Source organism: Manis pentadactyla, chromosome 14, assembly GCF_030020395.1.
Source record: "Manis pentadactyla isolate mManPen7 chromosome 14, mManPen7.hap1, whole genome shotgun sequence".
NCBI lineage: Eukaryota > Metazoa > Chordata > Mammalia > Pholidota > Manidae > Manis > Manis pentadactyla.
The window spans coordinates 54,226,535-54,250,192 of record NC_080032.1 but is presented as its reverse complement, the minus strand read 5'-3'; the positions used below and the strand labels follow the sequence as shown (position 1 = coordinate 54,250,192).

Below are 23,658 nucleotides of genomic sequence, written 5' to 3'. Positions count from 1 at the left end.
AAAAATCACTCTACCTCTCTCAGGTCCTATTTTCTCATATATAAAATACAATAAATAAATAAGAATCCATTTCTCCTTGAAATAGGTTGGGGGCACACTAAGAGGACATAGGAGCCCACCTGAAGGAGCCCCAACAGCATAAGTTGGAATAATTGGAGCAAAAGAATAAATTATGACAATATGGGGTTATAAGCCATACAGCAAAATAAATACCCACGAGTCCATGCTGCTATAAATAACTAAGTGAAGGCAGAAACACAGAAGAAACAATGGAAGAGCTCTTCCTTACAGGAGAATCCCAATCAGTAAATGTAGAAAGATTGAGAGAAATACATGATCACCACCAGGCAAACATCACAATGACAACAGATCTAGGAAGCCTCTGCTTAAAGATGCTAAAATGAGGGACTGAAAGTTTGAGGAGAAACACGATGTTTCTCAGAGCATCAAAAAGTATCTTCCCAAAGATATTTATCCAATATAAATATGGAAAATAGGTTCTAAACCCAGGATTAAAGATGGCAGCTTGAGAGATGAAAAAGAGGCCTCCTCCCAAAACCAGACATAATATGAAAATACAATTAGTACAACCAATCCTCAAAGAGCAACAGGAAAGAAAGCTGCACCAGACTGCATACATCTGGAGAAAAGAACAGACCTCACAGAACAGGGCACCAACACTGCTCCCCTGCAACCCTTGACATCACTCCAGGGGCTGAGCAGCTCCAGAGAGTACAGCTTCTGGGCACTACAGGGCGCCACATATAAATATGAAATGTCAAAGGAACCTGGTTCAACCCCAAATCCCACAAACACCAGAAGAAGGCCCGAGTGAAACTGAACTCACCAATCTTGCTGAAACAGAGTTCAAAATAAAAATCATTAACATGTTCATGGAGGTACAGAAAAATATTCAAGACCTCAGGAATGAATTTAGGATGGAGATCCAATCATTACAGAATATAATGGAGGGCTTGAAAAACAGAGATGAGATACAGTGGAATAGATGGTAAATGAAATAGAAATTAGAGAAGAGGAATACAAAGAAGCTGAGGCACAGAGAGAAAAAAGGATCTCTAGGAATGAAAAAAATATTGAGAGAGCTCTGAGACCAATCAAAACTGAACAATATTCATATTATAGGGATACCAGAAGAAGAAGAGAAAGAAAAAGGGACAGAAAGTGTCTCTGAGGAGGTAATTGCTGAAAACTACCCCAGTCTGGGGAAGGAAATAGACTCTCAGGCCACAAAAGTGTTCAGATCTCCCAACACAAAGGACCCAAGGAAGACAACAACAAGACATATAGTAATTAAAATGGCAAAGATCAAGGATAAGGACAGACTATTAAAAGCAGTCACAGAGAGAAATAGCATCACATACAAAGGAAAAACCATCAGGCTATCATCAGACTTCTCAGCAGAAACCTTACAGGCCAGAAGGGACTGGCATGGTATATTTGATTAAACAGTTTCAAGATAAGCAAAAGCTGAAAGAGTTTACCTCCCACAAACCCTCTCTACAGTGTATTTTGGAGGGACTGCTATAGATGGAAGTGTTGCAAAGGCTAAATGGCTGTCACCAGAGTAAATAAAACTACAGTAAAGAAAGTAGAACAATTAATTACTAAGCAGATGCAAAATCAAATCAACTACCACCAAAGTCAGTCAAGGGATAGACAAAGAGTACAGAATATGATACCTAATGTACAAAGAATGGAGGGGAAAGAAAATAGAGGAGGGGAAAAAAAGAACATTTAGATTGTGTTTGCAATACTATACTGAGTTAAGTTAGACTCTTAGACAGTAAGGAGGTTACCCTTGAACCTTTGCTAACCACAAATCTAAAGCTTGCAATGGCAATAAGTACATACCTATCAATAATCAAGCTAAATGTAAATGGTATGAATGCACCAATCAAAAGGCATAGAGTCATTGAATGGACAAAAAAATAAAAAAGACCTGTCTATATGCTACGTACAATAGACTCACTTCAAATTCAGAGACATACACAGACTTAAAAGTGAAAGGATGGAGAGATTATATCATGCAACTAATAGGGAGAAAAAAAGCAGGAGTTGCAGTAGTTCTATCAGACAAAATAGACTTCAAAACAGAGAAAGTCACAAGAGACAAAGAAGGACATTACATAATGATAAAGGGGTCAATCCAACAAGAGGATATAACTATTATAATACCTATGCATCCAACACAGGAGCACCTACATATGTGAAAAAAATATGGAATTAAAAGGGGAAATAGAATGCAATGCATTCATGCTAGGAGACTTCAACACACCACTCACTCCAAAGGCCAGATCAACCAGACAGAAAATAAATAAGGACACAGAGACACTGAACAACACACTAGAACAAACAGACCTAATAAACATCTACAGAACTCTCCACCCAAAATCAGCAGGATACACATTCTTTTCAAGGGCACATGGAATATTTTCAAGAAAAGACCACATACTAGGCCACAAAAAGAGCTTCAGCAAATTCAAAAGTTAAAACTGTACTACCTTCTCAGACCACAAAGGTATGAAACTAGAAATAAATTATGCAAAGAAAGTGAAAAATCCCACAAACACATGGAGGCTTAACAACATGTTCCTAAATAACCAATTGATCAATGACCAAATAAAAACAGAGATCAAGCAATATATGGAGAAAAATGACAACAAAATTCAACACTGCAAAATCTGTGGGATGCAGCAAAGGCCATGCTAAGAGGGAAGTATATAGCAATACAGGCCTACCTCAGGAAAAAAAGAACAATCCCAAATGAACACTCTAAACTCACAATTAATGAAACTAGAAAAAGAAGAACAAAGGAGGCCCAAGGTCAATAGAAGGAGGAACATAATAAAGATTAGAATAGAAATAAATAAAATCAAGAAGAAAAAACAATACAAAGAATCAATGAAAGCAGGAGCTGGTTCTTCAAGAAAATTAACAAAATAGATAAAGCCCTAGCCAGACTTAACAAGAAAAAAAGAATCTACACACATAAACAGAGTCAGAAGTGAGAAAGGAAAAAATCACTACAGACACCACTGAAATACAAAGAATTATTAGAGAATATTATGAAAAATTATATGCTATCAAACTGGATCATCTAGAAGAAATGGATAACTTAAAAAAAAATACAACCTTCTAAGGTAGACCCAGAAAGAAACAGAAAATCTGTGCAGACCAATTACCAGCAATGAAATTGAAATGGTAATCAAAAATTACCCCAGAACAAAACCAGTGGACCAGATGGCTTCACCACTGAATTTTATCAAACACTTAGGGAAGATCTAATATGCATCCTCCTTAAAGTTTTCCAAACAGTAGAAGAGGAGGGAATACTTCCAAACTCATTATATGAGGCCAGCATCACTCTAACACCAAAACCAGGCAGAGACACCACAAAAAAAGAAAATTACAGACCAATATCCCTGATGAACATAAATGCAAAAATACTCAAAAAAATATTAGCAAATCTAATTCAAAAATACATTAAAAAGATCACCTATCATGATCAAGTAGGATTTATTCCAGGGATGAAAGGATGGTACAATATTTGAAAATCCATCAACGTCAGACACTACATCAACAAAAAGGACAAAAACCACATGATCATCTCCATAGATGCTGAAAAAGCATTTGACACAATTCAACATCCATTCATGATAAAAACTTTCAACAACATGGTTATAGAGGACAACTACCTTAACGTAATAAAGGCCATATATGACAAACCCACAGGCAACATCTTACTTAACAGCACGAGGCTGAAAGCTTTTCCTTTGAGATTGGGAACAAGATACAGATGCCCACTCTCCCCACTTTTATTCAACATAGTTCTGGAGGTCCTAGCCATGGTGATCAGACAACACAAAGAAATAAAAGGCACCCAGATTGGCAAGGAAGAAGTTAAACTGTCCCTGTTTGCAGATGACATGATATTATACATGAAAAACCTAAAGAATCCACTCTAAAACTACTATAACTAATATCTGAATTCAGCAAAGTTGCAGGATGCAAAACAAATACACAGAAATCTGTTGCATTCCTATACACTAACAATGAACTAGTGGAAAGAGAAATCAGAAAAACAATTCCATTCACAGTTGCATCAAAAAGAATAAAATACCTCAGAATAAACCCAATGAAGGAAGTGAAAGACCTATATACCTATATGAAAACTACAAGACACTCATGAGACAAATTAAAGAAGATACCAATAAATGGAGATACATCCCATGCTCATGGATAGGAAGAATTAATATTGTCAAAATGGCCATCCTACGTAGAGCAATCTACATATTTAATGCAATCCCTATCAAAATACTGACAGCAATCTTCAATGAACTAGAGCAAATAGTTCTAAAATTCATATGAAACCACAAAAAACCCTGAATATCTAAAGCAATCCTAAGAAGGAAGAATAAAGCTGGGAGAATTAGGATACCTGACTTCAAGCTCTACTACAAAGCCACTCAAGACAATTTGGTACTGGTACAAGAACAGAACCATACATCAGTGGAACAGACTAGAGAGCCCAGATATAAACCCAAGCATATATGGTCAACTAATATATGACAAAGCAGCCGTGGAAACACAATGGGGACATGACAGCCTCTTCAACAACTGTTGTTGGCAATACTGGACAGCTACATGAAAGAGAATGAAACTGGACTATTGTTTAATCCCATACACAAAAGTAAACTCAGAATGGATCAACGATCTGAATGTAAGTCATAAAACCATAAAACTCTTAGAAGAAAGCATAGGCAAAAATCTCCTGAATATAAACATGAGCAACTTTTTCCCAAACACATCTCGGGCAAGTGAAACAGAAGCAAAAATGAACAAAGGGGACTACATCAAGCTAAAAAGCTTCTGTACAGCAAAGGACACCATCAGCAGATAAAAAGGACATCCTACAGTATTGGAGAATATATATGTAAATGATATATACGATAAGGGGTTAACATCCAAAATATATAAAGAACTCACATGCCTCGACAACCAAAAAGCAAATAAACTGATTAAGAAATGGGCAGAGGATCTGAACAGACAATTCTCTAAAGAAGAAATTTAGATGGCCAACAGGTACATGAAAAGATGCTCCACATCACTAATTATCAGGGATATGCAAATTAAAACCACAATGAGATATCACCTCACACCAGTTAGGATGGCCAGCATCAAAAAGAATAAGAACAACAAATGCTGGTGAGGATGTGGAGAAAGGGGAACCACCCTCCTACACTGCTGGTGGAAATGTAAGCTAGTTCAGCCATTGTGGAAAGCAATATGGAGGTTCCTCAAAAAACTAAAAATAGAAATACCATTTGACCTGAGAATTTCACTCCTAGGAATTTACCCAAAGAATAAAACTTCTCAGATTTAAAAGACATATACACCCCTATGTTTATTGCGGCACTATTTACAGTAGCCAGGATATGGAAGCAACCTAAGTGTCCATCAGTAGATGAATGGATAAAGAAGATGTGGTACATATACACAATGGAATACTATTCAGCCATAAGAAAGAAACAAATCCTACCATTTGCATCAACATGGATGGAGATTGAGTATATTATGCTCAATGAAATAAGGCAGGCAGAGAAGGACAAGTACCAAATGACTTCTCTTATTTGTGAAGTATAACAATTAAGTAAAACTGAAGGAACAAAACAGCAGTAGACTCAAAGACTCCAAGAAGAGACTACCAGTTACCAAAGGAAAGGGGTGGGTGAAGGTGGCTGGGAAGGGAAGAAGGGGATTGAGGGGTATTATTGTAAGATAAATTCTAACCAAAATAAACAGGCAAAGAGAGGCAACAAAGGGCCAGGTAGTTTATTTGAATGCAATTCCCAGGCGAGGTTCAGCAGTCTACGGAAATGGAGGCTGGGGAAGTCGCACCCAGCAGGGCAGGAAGCAAGTTTTTAAAGAAGGCAGGGGGAGGGAGAGCAAAGATATACAGTGGCGTGGTGCTTGGCTCACCTAGGGTACGTGGGGGGGTTCTCATTGGCCTTTATCCAGGTATTGGAAAGCTACCACTACTCTTCTAGCTTGGAGGAGGGCTCTAGTTAGGAATGTTGTCTGATCATACTCTGGAATGTTGTCAGACCGGGACCTGTTGGTCTTCCCACCCTGTTTGGTGAGGCCTGAGCTTATCCAGCAGGCTCACCCCTTCCCCTGGTGCCTCCAGCCTTACAATTATGATTGGCACACATGGTTTGGGGGGATCATGGGAAGACAGTGTAGCACAGAGGAGTCAAATAGTGACTGTGGCATCTTACTACAAGGATGGACAGTGATTGCAATGGGTTATGGGGGGGACTCGATAATATGGGTGAATGTAGTAATCATATTGTTTTTCATGTAAACCTTCATAAGTGTGTATATCAACAATACCTTAATAAAAAGAAAATTATGGAAAATAGTAACTTTGCAGAGAAGAAATCCAGGAGACACAACCTTAATCAAATAATCAAAGTTCCCATCACCAGCAATAAAATACACTAACGTGATGTGCCTTCTAACATGATGCACTGAGGATGCAACATCACTTCCCTGATCATCTTGCCCAGAATATGCAACCTCAATGTCATCATGAGAAAATAGTGGACAGACCCACACTCAGAGACATTCTACAAAATAACTTAGCAGTACTCAGTAAAAGGGTCAAGGTCATTACAGAGGAGGGAGGAAAGGAAAACTGTCACAGATCAGCGAATTCTAAGGAGATACAACAACACACAGTGCAGGATCCTAGGTTGGATCCTGGAACAGACAAAAGACACTGGTGGAAACTGATAAAATACTAATGTTAGGCAGAAAGGCAGAAATGAGCAGGATGGAAAGGAGAAAGGGCCCCCCAAAGATGGCTCAGGGAGTTTATCAAATAGAACCAGAAAGCCAGAAATGACTCAAAGAGTTAATCAGATGAAGCCACAGGGTCCAAGAGTGACTCAGATAATGTCCAGGGTTCCCCTAGATAAGAAACATCAGAGGCACAGGCACAGCACAGCCCCTATCCCCATTTCACCAATCAGAACAAGCCTAGAGAGCTGACAGCTGTCAATCAAAGACCTCTCCGGCCGGCCAAAACCACATAAAAGCAGCCTCAGAATGAGCATCCATGCCTGCCTGTCTCACCTTAGGCAGGCCCGCTCTGCTACTCTATGCAGACTGCATTAAAACTTACTTTGCTTTTTTGACTTTGGTCTCTCGTCTCACTGTATCTGACTTCCCTGTGACACCAAGCCGAGTCCTTTCCTTCCCAACACTAATATCTTTGTTTTGATACTGAATTATGGTTACATAAGTTGTTAACATTAGGGAATATGTTCAACAGCAAACATACTACAATTAAAGGTGAAGTATTAGGCTCCAAATCAAGGCCTATGCTTCTCTACTTCTGAGCCTGTGTATTACATTACTGACTCCCTTTAACTGAAAGTCCTCACCTCATCTCCCTTGACCAAATCCTTCCCATATTTCACATCTGAATACAATGCCATCATCCCCTCCATGTTTCCTGCAGTTTGAAGCCATTTCTCTCTACTCTAAACTCCCATAGCACTTTAACCACAACCTTTCCCTTGACATACATCCCCCTTGTATGTTAGCCATTGGTATAAATGATTCATTTATCTTACCAAATAAGTTCACAAAAGAAATACTATCTCTGTCATCCCACACCATTTCTGGAAATATATCTAACAAAGAGTTGCAGACTCAATAATGGCTTTTGGAAAGACCCTTGATTACTAATGCCTTTGTGAACCTCAGACTCTTAAGGAACCAATAAATAACCTAGAATGGCAATTTATTCTTATGCAATGAGAACTAGAACTGCCAAGACAATAGGGTGCTCCTGTCAGTTTAGCCAGCAGATTTTTCCCATTACAAGAGGTATACAAGTGTAGAGTTGAAATAGAATCAAGGTTGCTTGAGGAGCAAGGAACACGCTGGGTAATTTTCAAGAATAATAACACCAAGTTATGTGACCTGAGCATAAAACCACACCCACCACCAGGGCCAGAATTTCCTGTATTCAGGTCTGGGTCTCATCTTTGCTCAGTGCTGCATAAACACTGTTTTTCTTTTTGACTCTGCTTTCCTGTTTCCACATTACCATTCCTTTTTACCCTCAGGTCTCAGCCCTGGCTGCACATTAGAATCACCCAGAGAGCTTTCAAAAATCCAGACATCTGGGCCATACTCCAGATCAATTAAATCACACTTTTTGGAGGTGGACCTCAGGTCTTAGGATTTCTGAAATCTTGCCAAGTGAGTCTAATGTACAGCCAAGTTTGAGTACTACCAGCATATTGACATACTTCTTGTTTAAGCTATGTTAATATCACTGAGCAGGAAATAAACAGGTCCCAGCCTCTTCCGCTTTTTGCCAACAGATAATCATACATTCTCTCCCTCCTCTTCTCTGCTGCATCTACTAATTTAATGCCGGGATTTCTGGGGATGCCTTATCCTCATGCAAAGGGGAAGCTTTCAGACAGTATTTCACAGGTCTCCAGTGCAGTACACTGTTATGTGTACTGGCAAAATGAGGTAGGATCAAATTCTTTTGACATATGTGACAGGTAGAAGAATCCAATATTTCATCTTTCACTAACAACATTTGACAGAAATGAGATCAGAAGCAGCTGAAAGCAAGTGGTAAAGAATTTGTCAGAAAAAAAAAACATTTACTGAGTGCTAGTTTCTTTGTGGCTCACTCCGTGGGTCCATGACATGATATCAAAATAGATCAGAAAAATATCAGTCCCACATGTTGAGAGTCTGAGATGGTTCACACTATGTAAAATGTGCCAAGTGCTCCAAGAGATAAAATGCTAAGGAAGCGAGTCAGGTGGGGAGCAATTTCCACCCAGGGGATTACAGGAGTCTTTGCAAAGCAGGCAGCATTTCAGCAAGGCCTGAGAAAAGGGGCAGAATTTGAAGATTGGGGCTGGAGGAAGGACATTCTGAAAGCGAATGGCCCCAGCCCTGAGGAGGGAGCGTGGAACAGGGAGCAGCAAGGCACTCCATTACCCAGGGGAGAAGAGAAGATGCCAATATCTGAAACATTCTGCCACTTTGTTAGTTTTAGAAGCATTCCCTATCAAAAGTTTGGTTAGATCTTAACAATAAATTATGAGTTCAGCTGAGCATGTTTCATACTCATAACCTGATGCAGTGTTTCCAAAGGGCTGGGTGGTGGATGTAGCAGTGTCACAAATGCTTTTATGTATTTAAGTCTTACAAGGCTCCAAATTAATTACAGAAGAGGAAACTTGGAGATGAAAAACCAACTATTTCTATGATGATTGCATTTTCTTACGAGGTGCTAGTTTGGACGTCTGCCATTTCCAGTATTATTATTTTAACTCACTAGAAATTGGATAATGCCAGGCTTGTGTGGATTAAGGGCAAATATGGGTCTGAAGATGAAAAATGTATCTGTAGCAAGACTGGAGTGACCCGCACACATTAATCCCAGGAGTCAGGGCAGCAGCAGCCTGGCTGGCATCTCTGCAACCCGGAGCCCAGGGAGCCCGTTGCTCTCCAGGCTGCCCGCTGCCATTACCATGGCAACGCCCCTCCAGGGGAGCAGCTTGGCCCTTGGAAATCACCAGCTAATTTAAAAATTAACTCAGATGATCCTGGACTGGATCCTGCATGAGAAAAACATTCTGTTTCTTCATTCTTTTTATATACTGGGACAAATTGACTAAATTTGAATACTGATTGTGGATTAGATGGGTGATTCAATGTGTTTCAGACTCACCAGGTGAACTTTGTCAAAACACAGACTGTTGGACCCCCACTCCCAGAACTTATGATTCAGTATGGCTGAGAATCTGTATGCCTAACTTCCTGAGTGCTGCAGCTGGTGGTCTTGGACCCCACTTAAGAACCACTGGATTACATACTAGCATTGTATCAATGTTAACTTCCTGATGTTGACTATTGTGCTGTGGTCATGTAAGAAAATGTACTTGGCCTTAGAAAATACAGTAGAACTTAGCATGAAGGGGCATCATGCCTGCAACTCACTCTCAAGTGGTTCCAGAAAAAAATACAGAGTAAATGAAAAAACAGAATGATAAAGCAAATGAGAAAAAATGCTAACAACTGGCAAATCTGGACAAAGAGCATATGGGAGTTTATTGACTTATTCTTGTAGGTTTTCTGGTAGGTTAAAATTACACTAAAATTAAAAATGTAAAGGTTAAGGCAGGTAAAGAAAGTTATAGCTTATCATTTAGACCTGTACAATATGGCAGCCAGTAGCCATATGTAGTTAAGTTTAAATTAATTAAAATTATGCCTCAACACCAAAAATGCAAACAACCCAATTAAAAAATGGGCAGAGGACTTGAACAGACATTTTTCCAAAGAAAACATACAGACGGTCAATAGGCACATGGTAAGATGATCCACGTCACTAATCATCAGGAAAATGCAAATAAAAACTACAATGAGATATCACCTCATACCATTCAGAATGGTCACTATTCAAGAGACAAGAAATAGTAGTAAGTGTTGGTGAGGATGTGGACGAAACAGAACCCTCCTACACTGTTGGGGAATGTAAACTGGTGCAGCCACTGTGAAAAGCCATATGGTTCCTCCTCAAAAAACTAAAAATAGAAATACCATATGACCCAGTAACTCCACTCCTAGGAATTTACCCCCCCCAAAAAAAACCCAAAATCTTTTATTTGAAAAGATACATGCACCCCTTTGTTTATCACTGCATTATTAACAATAGCCAGGATATGGAAGCAACCAAAGTGTCCATCAATAGGTGCATGGAAAAAGATGTGGTACACATACACAATAGAATATTATTCAGCTATAAAAAGAAAAGAAATCCTACCATTTGCAACAACATGGATGGACCTAAAGATATTATGCTAAGTGAAATAAGCCAGGTAGAGAAAGACAAATGCCACATGATTTCACTTATTTGTGGAATATAAAACAAAACAAAACAGAATGAACAAACAGCAGTAGACTTATAGACACTGAGAAGTAACTGGTGGTTACCACTGAGAGGGGCTGAAGTGGTTGAGTAGGGAGGGTGAGGGGGATAAAAGGGCACAAAGATTCTCAATGATAATATAAGTTGGTCATGGGGATGAAAGTGCAGCATGGAGAATACAGTCAATGGTTCTGTAACATCTTTCTACATTGACAGTAACTGCACTAGTTGGGGTATTTAATAACATGAGTAACTGGTGAATCACTGTGTTGTATACTCGAAACAAATATTATATTGTGTATCAACCACTTCAATAAAAAAAGGAATAAATTAATTAAAATTAAATAAAATTTAACATCTAGCTCCTCAATCACACTAGTCACACTTCACCAAGTATTAAAGATTCATGTGTGACTAGTGACTACTGCTTTGGATGGCACAAATATAGAATATTTTCATCATCACAGAAATATCTAATGGACAGTATCAACTAAAATGAAAAATATTTTAAGACCAGGAAAGAGTCTTCAGAAAATTCAATATGCCAAAAGTAGCAATAGAAGTAGCAGTAACAGTCATAAGCAGTAAGAGTCGATTGTTTCCCAAATAAGATAGTTTATTAACTGAAGGGGCCAAAGGAAGAAAATGAATAAACCATAGCAGATGGATCATAGTGTGGTTACATATGAAAATACCTGTAGTTTTGCATGGATTTGTGACATAATTACATTGTTCACTATCACTGCTCTTCATGCCTCATCATGCAAATAATTTTCTTCCCCATTGGGTGAGGGAATAGTTAACCAAATGTCCTGGATTGGTGGGGATTTTTTCTCACTTTCCTCCAAGCAGCTGAGAGGCAAGATCTGGTTGGGGATCCACCTAGCAGGGCTGAGCCAAAGAGGCTGACTTGAAGGGGAACAGCCAAAACTTGGAATATCTTGATCTTGCAGATATCTTAACTTGGCTATTGGTCTCTTCTTATATGACACACCAGCTAATATGTAAAGCAGGAAGGCTGGTATCATTGCTATCTCTACACCTTTTAAGCTGCTTCTTCTCCCACTGCTTCTTTTCTGTGTCTGAAACACATGGGCACCCTCTGGTTGTCCAAAGTTTTGGACCTCATCAGGCTTGCTTCCATCCTACAGAGCATCTTCTTCTTCCCAGCATCATTTATTTTGGGCCCCAGCAACACCCAGGTGATGAACTGACTAAATTCACTCTAGAGTATGAGTAACACCAAATTTTCCAAGGTGCATTTGGTTAATGGGAGCCCCATTATGCTGGCCTGCCTGACCACCCTCAGAGAAGAGACCACACAGATCCACACCTCATCAGCTTTCCTGACACCTTTCCATGGAGTTGCATACTCACTTGGGGCTCAGTCAGATGCACGACTATTACTTGCAGAAAACATGGAGTAGCAGGGAAAACTGCAAAGACCTGAAGCCAAATCACAAACTGATAAATACGAAGGATTTCCATGGGAAAAATGAGGCATATTTCCATTTCCAAAATTTCCCCTAAGGAAATGAGGAATAGGCCTAGAACCCAGCACTCAGGAGATGGACCTCCGCTCTGTCCAGGTCCCTGTTATGGCGTTTAAACATCCAGGCAATGGACCTTTGAATGATGTATGGGAGACACTCCCCGCAAAATACTGAAGCACTCTTCTATAGCAATTATTCCTAAAGATACATTCATTCTGAATTTGTCAAAGGTGGGAAAGCCTTCATTAGAAGAAGGTTTCTCAGTTACCTAGAGGTGATCATTCTTAGCTACAAGACATGAGATAACAGGCCCTTAGAGTTCAGTTTCTGATTTGATAATTGAATTTTTGATATGTCTCTTTACAGATGGCTATTTACTGTGAAACAAATTTTCATTAAGATTTCCAAAAGAGGAGTGTCTCACCTCACAGTACTCCATGATAATGAAGAAACTATCTTGCTCCACAAAGCTTGTGTGGAACTTGACAATGGCTGGGTGGTCCAGCTTGGAAAGGAGCTGGGCCTCCAAATTGGCCTGTACAGTCTCATTCAGATTGAGTTCTCCAACAGAGATTTCCTTCAGTACCTTTCTGCAGCCAAAAAAAAACTTTAAACACGTTTAGAGCTAAAAAAAATACATTTAACAGATATGAACAATGACCAGGCTATAGGTCTGATACTGCCAGTTATGAAATTCTGCCCCTAGTAGTCTCCGGGCCTGCTTCCCTGTCCTGGTCAGTGACATGGCTTTCCCCAAGGCCTCTGACTTCCACACCTATAGCTCTACAGTTTGCGTCAAACAGAGCAGAGACAGAGCTAATCTTAACCAATACTGCTGAGGTGGCTCTACCTCTGTCTCTCTAGATGTTCCAGGTGCTCTCTGTCTCTCACTGATGTCTTTGTTTCTGTCTACCTCTTTCTGTCTCTTGTCTCTTATTGGCTTATCTCTCTTATCTCTTACCTCTTACCTCTTTTTTGCTTGTCTCTTATCTGCTTTCCTCTGTTTCTGTCTGCTTTTTTATTTCTCTCTATTACTATCTTGGTATCTCTTTATCTGTGTCACTGTGTGTGTGTGTGTAAATAATATACGTTTATATATATATATATATATATATAATCTATCATTCTGTCTTATTCTCTCTTTGTCTTTAGCTTTTCCTTCCTGATTCTCTCTCACTCTGTGTCTCTCTGCCTCTCTTTCTATACACACACACACACACATACTCACTCACACACACACACACACACACACACACACACACATGCACTTCTGGCCCTCAGCTCTAAAATTTTCAAGATCAACTTAATATCAGTAGGACCAATATCCATTTATTTTCTTTTTCGAACTGTCCTTGGCAGAGCATACTTTATTACTACCATAATTCTAACACTAACTTTGGGAATTTGGGCAAGTTTACTTAATCCCTCCTCTGTAAAACTGAAAATACAAATGCTATGAAGTAGCTGTGAGAATTAGAGTTAATACATATGAAGTGCATAAAAAAGTGCTGAATACAAAGTCCTCAAATTGTCATCATTTAATTTATTGTTATGTAAGAGAAGAAAAAAATCATTGATAGAAGTATCTAGGATCTCAAGCATATTTACATGGAACCACAGCTCAGTATATATCCACATTACTAATTTTAAAATTGTGGTAACTCAGTGAGGAGTGGCCCAAAACATTATCTCTTCCCATGTAAGGAAAAAATAATCTGATGAACAAACCGATTACAGTACCAACCACATTGCAAAAAATTGGAGAAAATGTACAAAATTGCAAACTAGATTGCACCAATTATTTGTGCAGATTCCACTGATGATAAATGAGCTTCAGATGTTCATTTAAGGCATTCTCCAGAACTTGTAGAAAACATTTTGCAAAAATGTTCTTTAAGAGTTACTACCTATGCATATTAATGAAAATATATTTAGAGTAGAAACCCTCTTAATTAAAAGCCTTCCACCGACCTCATAACTTAACCAGAGCTCTCCTTTGCCATGGGGAATTCCTGTGCCAAGCAGGTGCTCTCTGGAGCACCCACTAACTTCTGACCACACAGCTGAGATGTGCACTTACCCAAGTCATTGTGCTTATTCCCTACTTTATTTATGCCAATTGTGCCCATTACTGTAAATTTGTAACTTAAATATGACATACTGATGCAGAATGAGTGTGAGCTTTATTTTTGTTAGGAAAACTAAGTCAAAAGTTTACCAAAAAGCTTGATAACGATGTTGCAAAAAAATTACTGTTAAATAAGTAATTGACAAGACAGTTCTAAAGAGAAGATTTAAAAATGTAAAAATCTAGTATTCCAAATTCAGATTGTTGAATTCTCATTCTGCTTTAAAGAAGGTAAACATAGAAAATTTAATTAACATATTACAGATGTAGTTCCTGCAAAAATGATGAAGGGACCTCTAATCAGAGGACATCAGATGTTGGCTGTGCATCAAAAAATTGGAGAAAATGTACAATGATATGTTTTAAGTTGATGTAATGTTTTAGTAATTTCATTTAAAAATTTCTTCCTCCATTTAACCAAGTACCAATCCAAATCACATCAGATAGGAGGGCTCCTACCATTCTTAAAAACGTGATTATATTATACACTTCTCATTAATTCAAATAAGAATTTTCCTCTAGTTGGTACTGCCCATTGGCAGATGAATAATTTCCTCAGGCAATACCAGAGGTAGAGATTGTTTCTTCTTTCCGAGTCAGGGTCTAGATGCTTTGATATTGCAGTCAGCAAAGTATGATAAAGTCTTCATGCATTCCACTTCTCAGTGGTTAAAAATTTCATCAAAATTTTAGGTTAGAAAATCTGCCCTAGAAGCTGACATCTTAAGTAGGAAAATTTAGAATGTGTCCTTATAGCTTTCTATCAATGTGTCCTTAGAGCTGTTCTATCAAGAATTTGGTTTAAAATGACTTAATGGTACTTAGAGTGGCATCTCTGATGTTAGTGTACTGAAAGGAGCTTGAAAAAACATAGACAGCTATGTTTTTCTGTAACTCATGAAGTTATGAAGCAGCAGACAAAGATCAATGACATCTTCACAGTCTTTTTCCAGCAATTTACTGAGCCCCAGCTAACACACAGTTTTAAAAGTCACAGTGGTTAAGCATAATAAAGTCTTACACAAACTTGTAATATTCTCTTGCTGTGAAGGAACAAATGCTATAAAAAGCTTTAAGATACTTATTTTTCCTTGCAAACATCAACTATTGTGCAACAGCGCATGAGATTTTACATACAGTTACCTGAGCTCTATCTGGCAGCTTGATGATAAAGCATAAAACTCTCATGCACAGCTTAGGACATGAAGGCAGGGCTATTAGGTCAGGTGACATCTAACACAATCATCCTTAACTGCCGCAGAGACATCCTACCTTCCTCATCTGAGACTGTCTCACTGCGCCGGCCAAGGAAACCCCCTGCATGTCACTCACAACCCGTGTCAGCCAAAGGCACATGGGGACTCGCCAAATCAGCTACAGCTTGTTGCCTGCTCAGTGACTCTCAGCCTGTCACCCACTCCTAATTGACGTGACGGGTATTTATTTTATCAGAACCTCAGCTGTTTGAGAAAAACCTTATGACAGCAGCAAAAACAGCAGTCACTCATTTTGCAAACTTTCTGTTCTCTTTTCCAAGTGCCATGCTTCTTATTTTTCAAAATCAGTAGTGAGCATATTTTGGAGAGTGACTAGAAATTTGGGATAACTATAGCAAATTTCACCCCCCCAAAAAAAACTAAAAATAGAAATACCATATGACCCAGTAACCCCACTTCTGGAAATCTACCCAAAGAAAACAAAATTCCTGATTTGAAAAGATACATGCACCCCTATGTTTACTGCTGCATTATTTACAATAGCCAAGATGTGGAAGCAACCAAAGTGTCCACCAGTAGATGCATGGATAGATAAGATATGCTACATATACACAATGGAAATTATTCATCCATAAAAAAAGAAATCCTGCCATTTGTAACAATATGGATGGACCTAGAGGGCATTATTCTCAGTGAAATAAACCAGGCAGAGGAAGACAGATACCACATGATTTCATTTATTTGTGAAATCTAAGAACAAAACATAACAAAATGAACAAAATAGCAGTAGACTCACAGACACTGAGAAGTGACTGGTGGTTACCAAGGGGGAGAGAGGAGTGGAATAAAAGGGCACAAAAATTCTCAATCATAACATAAGTTGCTCACGGGGATGTTAGTGCAGCATGGAGAATACAGCTGATGATTCTGCAGCACCTTCCTGTGTTCACATTAGCTGTACTAGTTGGGGTGAGGATTTAATAATATGGGTAACTGTTGAACCGCTGTGTTGTATACTTGAAACCAATACAATATTGTGTAACAGTGATAATTCAATTTTAAAAATTCACCCCCTTAAAACATGCCCAGATAAATAGGGCAGATGTTATTTCTGAGATGTTACCGAGGGTTGTTTCTCCCCAAATTCCCTTATATCCTTTCACATTTTCCCCATTGAGCCAGCAGCATATGCTGCCTCAGGAAAAAAGATAACATCTCACAAACTACAGAGACTGAGTCAAATCCCTGGGCTAAAGAGAACAGATCAGAGGAACACCAGACCGTAACTGAGTGTCCTCCGCACCCCAGTGAGAAAGAGACCCTCTGGATCAGATGAAGAGAAGGAAGGAAAATTGGGTAGTGCTGAGCCCTTGAAAACTGTTCACATCCACTAGACTGGGTCCAGAGAGGAGGTGGGAATGGAATTCCACGAAGGGCAAGGGAGCCTGAGAGCAGAAGACCTGTGCGCTCTCTCTGACGGAGGGCACAGAAAAGAACAGGACTCCTCGCATTTTCTTGTGTCCAGCAAGGGGAAGGAATGAAAGAAAGGCCTTCAAGGGGCACAGGAAAGCCAATGGACCTAAGAGATATCTGGACTCTTGTGTAGCCCCGTTAGGTGTGGGAGCAGCAGAGTGATGTCCCAAGCAGCCACAACAGTCAGCATGGTGGGACTGGAAGGCTTTGCAGTAGGTCCAGGTCTCTTCCCTTGGGATTTACCATCAACAGTCTGTATGCTGCCTACATAGAGGAGGAACCTAGCATGCGTCTAAGGTATAGTGGGCACAGGGGTTTGTGGTTCTGACCTTGTGTCCACTGGGGAAGACAGATATTAAACAAACAGATAAATGCACATGAATGTGTGTATATATATTTGTATTTTTAGGAATTTCAAATCAAGATGAATGATATGAAGTTGGGGTAAATGTTGTCTTGAGGTGCCCCTGACTTGTGATGCTCTGACTCCCTAATGTGATCAGCAGTTGCTGCACCCTCTGACAGAAAAGCCACAGGAAACAGATTTTAACCTCAGCTTAGACAGGAGAGCAGCTTTTTTGTTTTTTACTTTTTTTAATCAGCATTCAGCTGTTTAACAAAGAGAGCTTATTAAATTGGTTCAGGACTATTTAGAGTTTTCACCCATCTAGCAAGACTATTATGTTTTTAACACTACTTTCATGAAAGGTAAGCTCTCCTTTTTCTAATTTATAAGAAAATATAGTTTCATAATAGAAAAATTTTTAAATAAGACATAAGGAGCACATTACGCACAATCCACCAAAGAGATAATCAGCATTAATAATTTTGTGCATTTCCATCCCATCTTTTTACTACATTTCTTTTTAAAAAGTAGAGGTCAGTTTGCAGAATTTGTCTGCTGTTATTTTCATGAGATATGACCATGGCAGATGCCTGCCTGCTGTAGTAGACCCCTTGACTGTGGGTCCTGCTCTCCCCAGATAGATAAAAGCAGGGACAGAAAGCCAGACAAACCCTCACCTCCTGCCTCCCTTGAGTGGGGGTGCCAGTGTGTGAACTAGTTTCACCAACTGGAGACACTGCCCTAGGTATGAGCTATGCGAAGCTCCTTTTCACTAATACAGGCGTCATAAGAAACAGCTGCAGTGGCGCAGTTCTAGCAGATGTTCCTGGAAATTTAGCCTTCAGCCTGTACCCAAGTTCTCCCGCTGCTATTGTGTTCTAGAACAAATCCCCGTCTGCTTAAACCACAGAGGGTGGCTGCTCTTCTGCACCTGGGAGCCTGATCAATGGAATTATGCATCACATAAGCATGTTCAAGTGCTACCACAAATAACTGTACACACTTTGGGGTGATGAAAAACCAAACCTCCAGAGGTTTGACCCATTTAGATTCATTTTAATTTATTTATTTCAGTCTTAAAACTTAGAATAGGCTAAGAGATTTAAGGCCACAGTATTTCTCTATTTACAAGTTGAAATATCATGAGAGTAGAAAACATCCCCTTTTCAAGTATTTTCTCCCCTTTAATATAACATACCACTTTAAAATGTAAAGTGGCACAAAAAATAGAATGGCAGAGAGTGACATTTATTTTAAAAAGTGGCACATTGATTAAAAAAATGGGAAAGCCAGGAACCAATGTTACCTAAATCAGTAACTGAAAAAAACACTGTACAGGTAGTGAAGAACATATTAAAAGGAATTTTATTTTATTTCACTTATTTTTTCTTTTCTCAGCAATTCAAAAACATATTTTTAGATGTCTGTGGCCAGAGAAAAGAACAAAATTATTTTATGTGTCACAATCATATGACATAATCTATGAGTTGCTTTTGTTTTTAGCCATTAAAGCACTGATCTCAGTTCATTTTGGGATAGAACTCTGCAATTCATCTGGTCTTCCCCTATCCACCCCAGGTAACAAGCATGTAGCAGAGTTTTGGACACAACAGGGGCTCAAATGACTCATGGTGCTGTGCAGATGCCCAAGGAAGACATTAGCAACTGAGCAGCAAACTCCTTCTACAGAGTCCAACTTCATACTCCACACAAGGCACCAAGCAGCCATTACTAAATACCTTAAGATAGGAAATTCTGTCCTTCAGTTACTGCACCATCTGTTGACTGTCTTCTGCATGCTAAATACCATACAAAGATGACAAAGACAATTCTCCAGCCCTCCAAGAGAGCTCAGACCCATGGGGGAGGCCAGTAAGTACAAGAATAGTTGAACAGTATCATGATAAATGCTGTAATAAACATGGAGTTCAGGGTGCGGATGCCTAACCTTTCTTTGAGGAGAAAGGAAAAGGTAAGATCTATCAAAAATAGAGCACCAGGACACTCACTTTTTTTTTTTTTTGAGAGGGCATCTCTCATATTTATTGATCAAATGGTTGTTAACAGTGAACAACAATAAAATTCTGTACAGGGCACTCAATGCACAATCATTAATCCACCCCAAGCCTAATTCTCATCAGTCTCCAATCTTCTGAAGCATAATGAACAAGTTCTTACATGGTGAACAAATTCTTACATATTGAATAAGTTCTTACATGGTGAACAGTACAAGGGCAGTCATCACAGAAACTTTCAGTTTTGAACATGCATTATGAACTACAAACAGGTCAGATATGAATATTCATTTGATTTTTATACTTGATTTATATGTGAATCCCACATTTCTCCCTTATTATTATTATTATTATTATTATTATTATTATTTTATTTAATAAAATGCTGAAGTGGTAGGTAGATGCAAGATAAAGGTAGAAAACATAGTTTAGTGCTGTAAGAAAGCAAATGTAGATGATCAGGTGTGTGCCTATAGGTTAAGTATTAATCCAAGCTAGACAAGGGCAACAAAACATCCACGGATGCAGAAGATTTCTCTCAAAACAGGGGGGGTGAGGTTCTAAGCCTCACCTCTGTTGATCCCCAATTTCTCACCTGATGACCCCCCTGCGACTGTGCCTGTCTTGGGTTGTTCCTCCCTTGAGGAATCTTACCTGTCTCTGGCTAACCAGTCATCTTCCAGGGCCATACAGGGAAATGTAAAGTTGGCAAGTGAGAGAGAAGCAATATTGTTTGAAAAGGTTAGCTTTTTACTTTTTTGCAGATTTATGCCCTGTGGCTTCTATGCCCTGCATTTTTCTTGAGGTATCTTTACCACTTGGAAGAACTATGATACTCAGTAAATTTGATATGAGGCATGAATTCTATTTAAGGGTTGTAATTAGGAAGGAAGAAGAAAAGCTATAGAAGTAGCAGGCGGCAGAAAACATGGGAAGATTGATTATTTCTTTGACCTATCTTCTTGTAGAGTAACTTCAGCATGTATAGGTTTTAAACTACTAATTAAATTGCGCACACACATTAACATAATAGGAATACAGTTACATAACCAAAGCAGACCTGTAATTATCAGCCATTTCCAGTGAAACCAAGAAAACCAGTTAGGCACCCTAAGCATTTGTGAAAACTTATCTATGATATGATGGATATTGTCTAACTGAATTTGAATAGTTTGAGAAAAATCAGACAATTTAAAACAACACATTCCTGGGAACTGTTCACATCCCATATGTTCTTTTAACAGTAGATAGTCTGTAGTCTCAAGATTTTGGAGCACTGCAACTTGCACTTCTCCTAATTCTTGGTTGAGTTCCAACAGTATAGATCCAGTCAAATTTGTTATTTTACTGTATGTACAGACCAGCTTAGATATCTCCCCCTTCATTCCAATGGCAATTCCAGGAACCAGTGGGGTGAATGCAGCTACAACTGCAACAGCGCCAGGATCTTTGTTGACATTTTTTGATGATCATCTTCTGGAATGACTCTTCCAGAATATGTTGATGTTGGAACTTCTTCTTCATATCTTATCTTATTTAGTTTTCTGGGTAGCCAAATTGGGCTTTGATCCTCTGTATAAATAAAAACAGACCCTTTGCCCACAATTTGATATGCCCTTTATACCATTGTGAAGAACTTATTGGAAGTCACAACACAGGAACTGCTTTTTTTTTTCCCCAGGGCACTCACTTTTGCACATGCAAACTACTTTGTAGTATGCTGAGTAACCTCTTCTCTAGGTGGATCCCAAGTAGCAAAAGAAATGAATTTATCATTCATTACTATTTGCCCTGTATAAATCAATATCCACTAGAGGAATGCCTGTATTTGCATTACTTGAATAGGCCATGAGAGTTAATAGCATGTGACTTTTTAAAAAAGAAAATTACTTTAAAAACTACTTGAGAATTTCATTCTTTAGTCTCACACACACACACACACACAAACCACAGTACACATTATGGAATGTGGAATGAAAATGTTATAGGGAGGGGTATGCTTTAAAAGATGGTAAAACTAGGAGACTCCCTAACTCCATCCTTCCTTCCTCCTCACCCATTTATCTACCCCCATTTTATCCAAAAAAAACAAAAAACAAGAAAACAAAAACAATTTAAGCTTTATACAACAAGATCTTTAAAAAAAAATGTGAGGAATCTTGCCATTAAGCCACAGTCTGCTCTAGAGAGCTCTCTTAGTTTGGAGTCTCTAGGAAGCAAACTCTGAGAGGAGGATTTAAGGTGAAGTGGTCAATTATGGCAGTGAGAGGAGAATGGGGAAGTGGAGGGAAGCCATTCAAGGACATATCGTCAAGTTGGTTACCACTGTGGGCAAATGGAACCTAATCTGCAAAAGAACTCTGGAAGCTAGTATAGAACATGCACTTCTGAGTCCCCCTACCCAGTGGATGAGGACCAACTCCCTTCTTTCACTATTTAAGGAATATTATCTCCCCCATTTTTCCCTCCTGCCAGACCACAAGGGCCCTAATATCCAGAGAGCCTTAGGTGGCCCTGTAGATAGGGGTAGATGAAGGCTGGTTCTATGCATAGGAAACATTCACTGCCCAGAGATACAGGTAGGGCTTCAACACTGTCTTCCACAGTGATAGAAATAGAGGAAATTTCCTTTCATGATAAAAATTCTCCAAAAAGTGGGTATAAAGTAGACATACTTCAACATAACAATGGCCATATGTGACAAACCCACAACTAGACTCATACTCAATGGTGAGAAGCTGAAAGCTTTTACTTTCAGATCAGGAATAAGACAAGGATGTTCACTCTCAGCACTCCAATTTAACAGAGTACTGGAAGTTCCAGCCACAGCAATCAGACAAGAAAAAAAAAAGCATCCAAATTGTTAAGGAAAAAGTAAAATTGTCACTATTTGCAGATGACATATGATACATAGAAAACCATAAATACTTAACCAAAAAAACCACTAGAATAAATGAATTCAGTAAAGTTTCAGGATACAAAATCAATATACAGAAACATGTGTTTCTATATGCAAATAATGAACTAACTGAAAGAGAAATTAAGAAATAAATCCCATTTACAATTGCATCAAAAAGAATGTATACCTAGGAATAAATTTAACCAAGAGGTGAAAGACTTGTGCTCTGAAAAAAAAATACTTTGGTGAAAGAAACTGAAGAAGACAAAAATAAAAGATAATCTACCCCATGCTCATGGATAAGAATAATTAATCTTGTTAAAATGGCCATACTGCCCAAAGGAATCTGCAGATTCAATTCAATCTCTATAGAAATACCAATGACATTTTTCACTGAACTAGAGCAAGTAATCCTAAAATTTGTTTGGAACCATAAAAAAACCTGAATAGCCAGAGCAGTCTTGAAAAAGAAGAACATATATGGAGGTATCGTGCTCCACTCTTTCAAACTATACTACAAAGCTACAGTGATCAACAGTATTGTACCACCACAGGAACAGTTACATAGACCATTGGAACAGAATAGAAAGCCCAAATATAAACCCATGCCTATATGGCCAATTAATATATGACAAAGAAGGCAAGAATACAATGAGGAAAAAACTCTCTCTTCAACAAATGGTGTTGACAAAACCAGACAGTTACATGCAAAAGAGTGAAACCAGATCACTAACTTGCAACATACTAAAAAGTAAACTCAAACTGGATTAAAGACATAAATATAAGACCTGAAACAATAAAATTCCTAGAAGAAAACATAGGCAGCTCTTGAACATCAGCATTAGTAATATTTTTCTGGATATGTCTTCTAAGGCAAGGGAAACAAAAGCAAAAATAAACAAGTAGGACCAGAAAAGCAAACTAAAAAGCTTCTGCATAGCAATGGAAGCCATCAATAAAATAAAAAGGCAACCTACTGTATGGGGGAATGTATTGCAAATGATATATCTGATAAGGAACTAACATCCGCTTTGTATATAAAGAATTAATATCTAGATCGGAGAAAAAAGACAGTAGTGTGAGAAGTGAGG

At 38.7% G+C, this 23,658-nt stretch overlaps 1 protein-coding gene across 1 annotated transcript in view; it reads right to left on the bottom strand.

Moving 5' to 3' along the window:
- The window catches only part of NEK11 (NIMA related kinase 11), a 356,448-nt gene that overhangs the window by 210,670 nt on the left and 122,120 nt on the right, over nucleotides 1-23,658 (bottom strand). Inside the window, exon 2 of the mRNA XM_036894778.2 lies at nucleotides 12,914-13,079. Within this exon, the coding sequence (XP_036750673.2) occupies nucleotides 12,914-13,079 (166 nt within the window). The remainder of the gene's footprint in view (nucleotides 1-12,913; nucleotides 13,080-23,658) is intronic.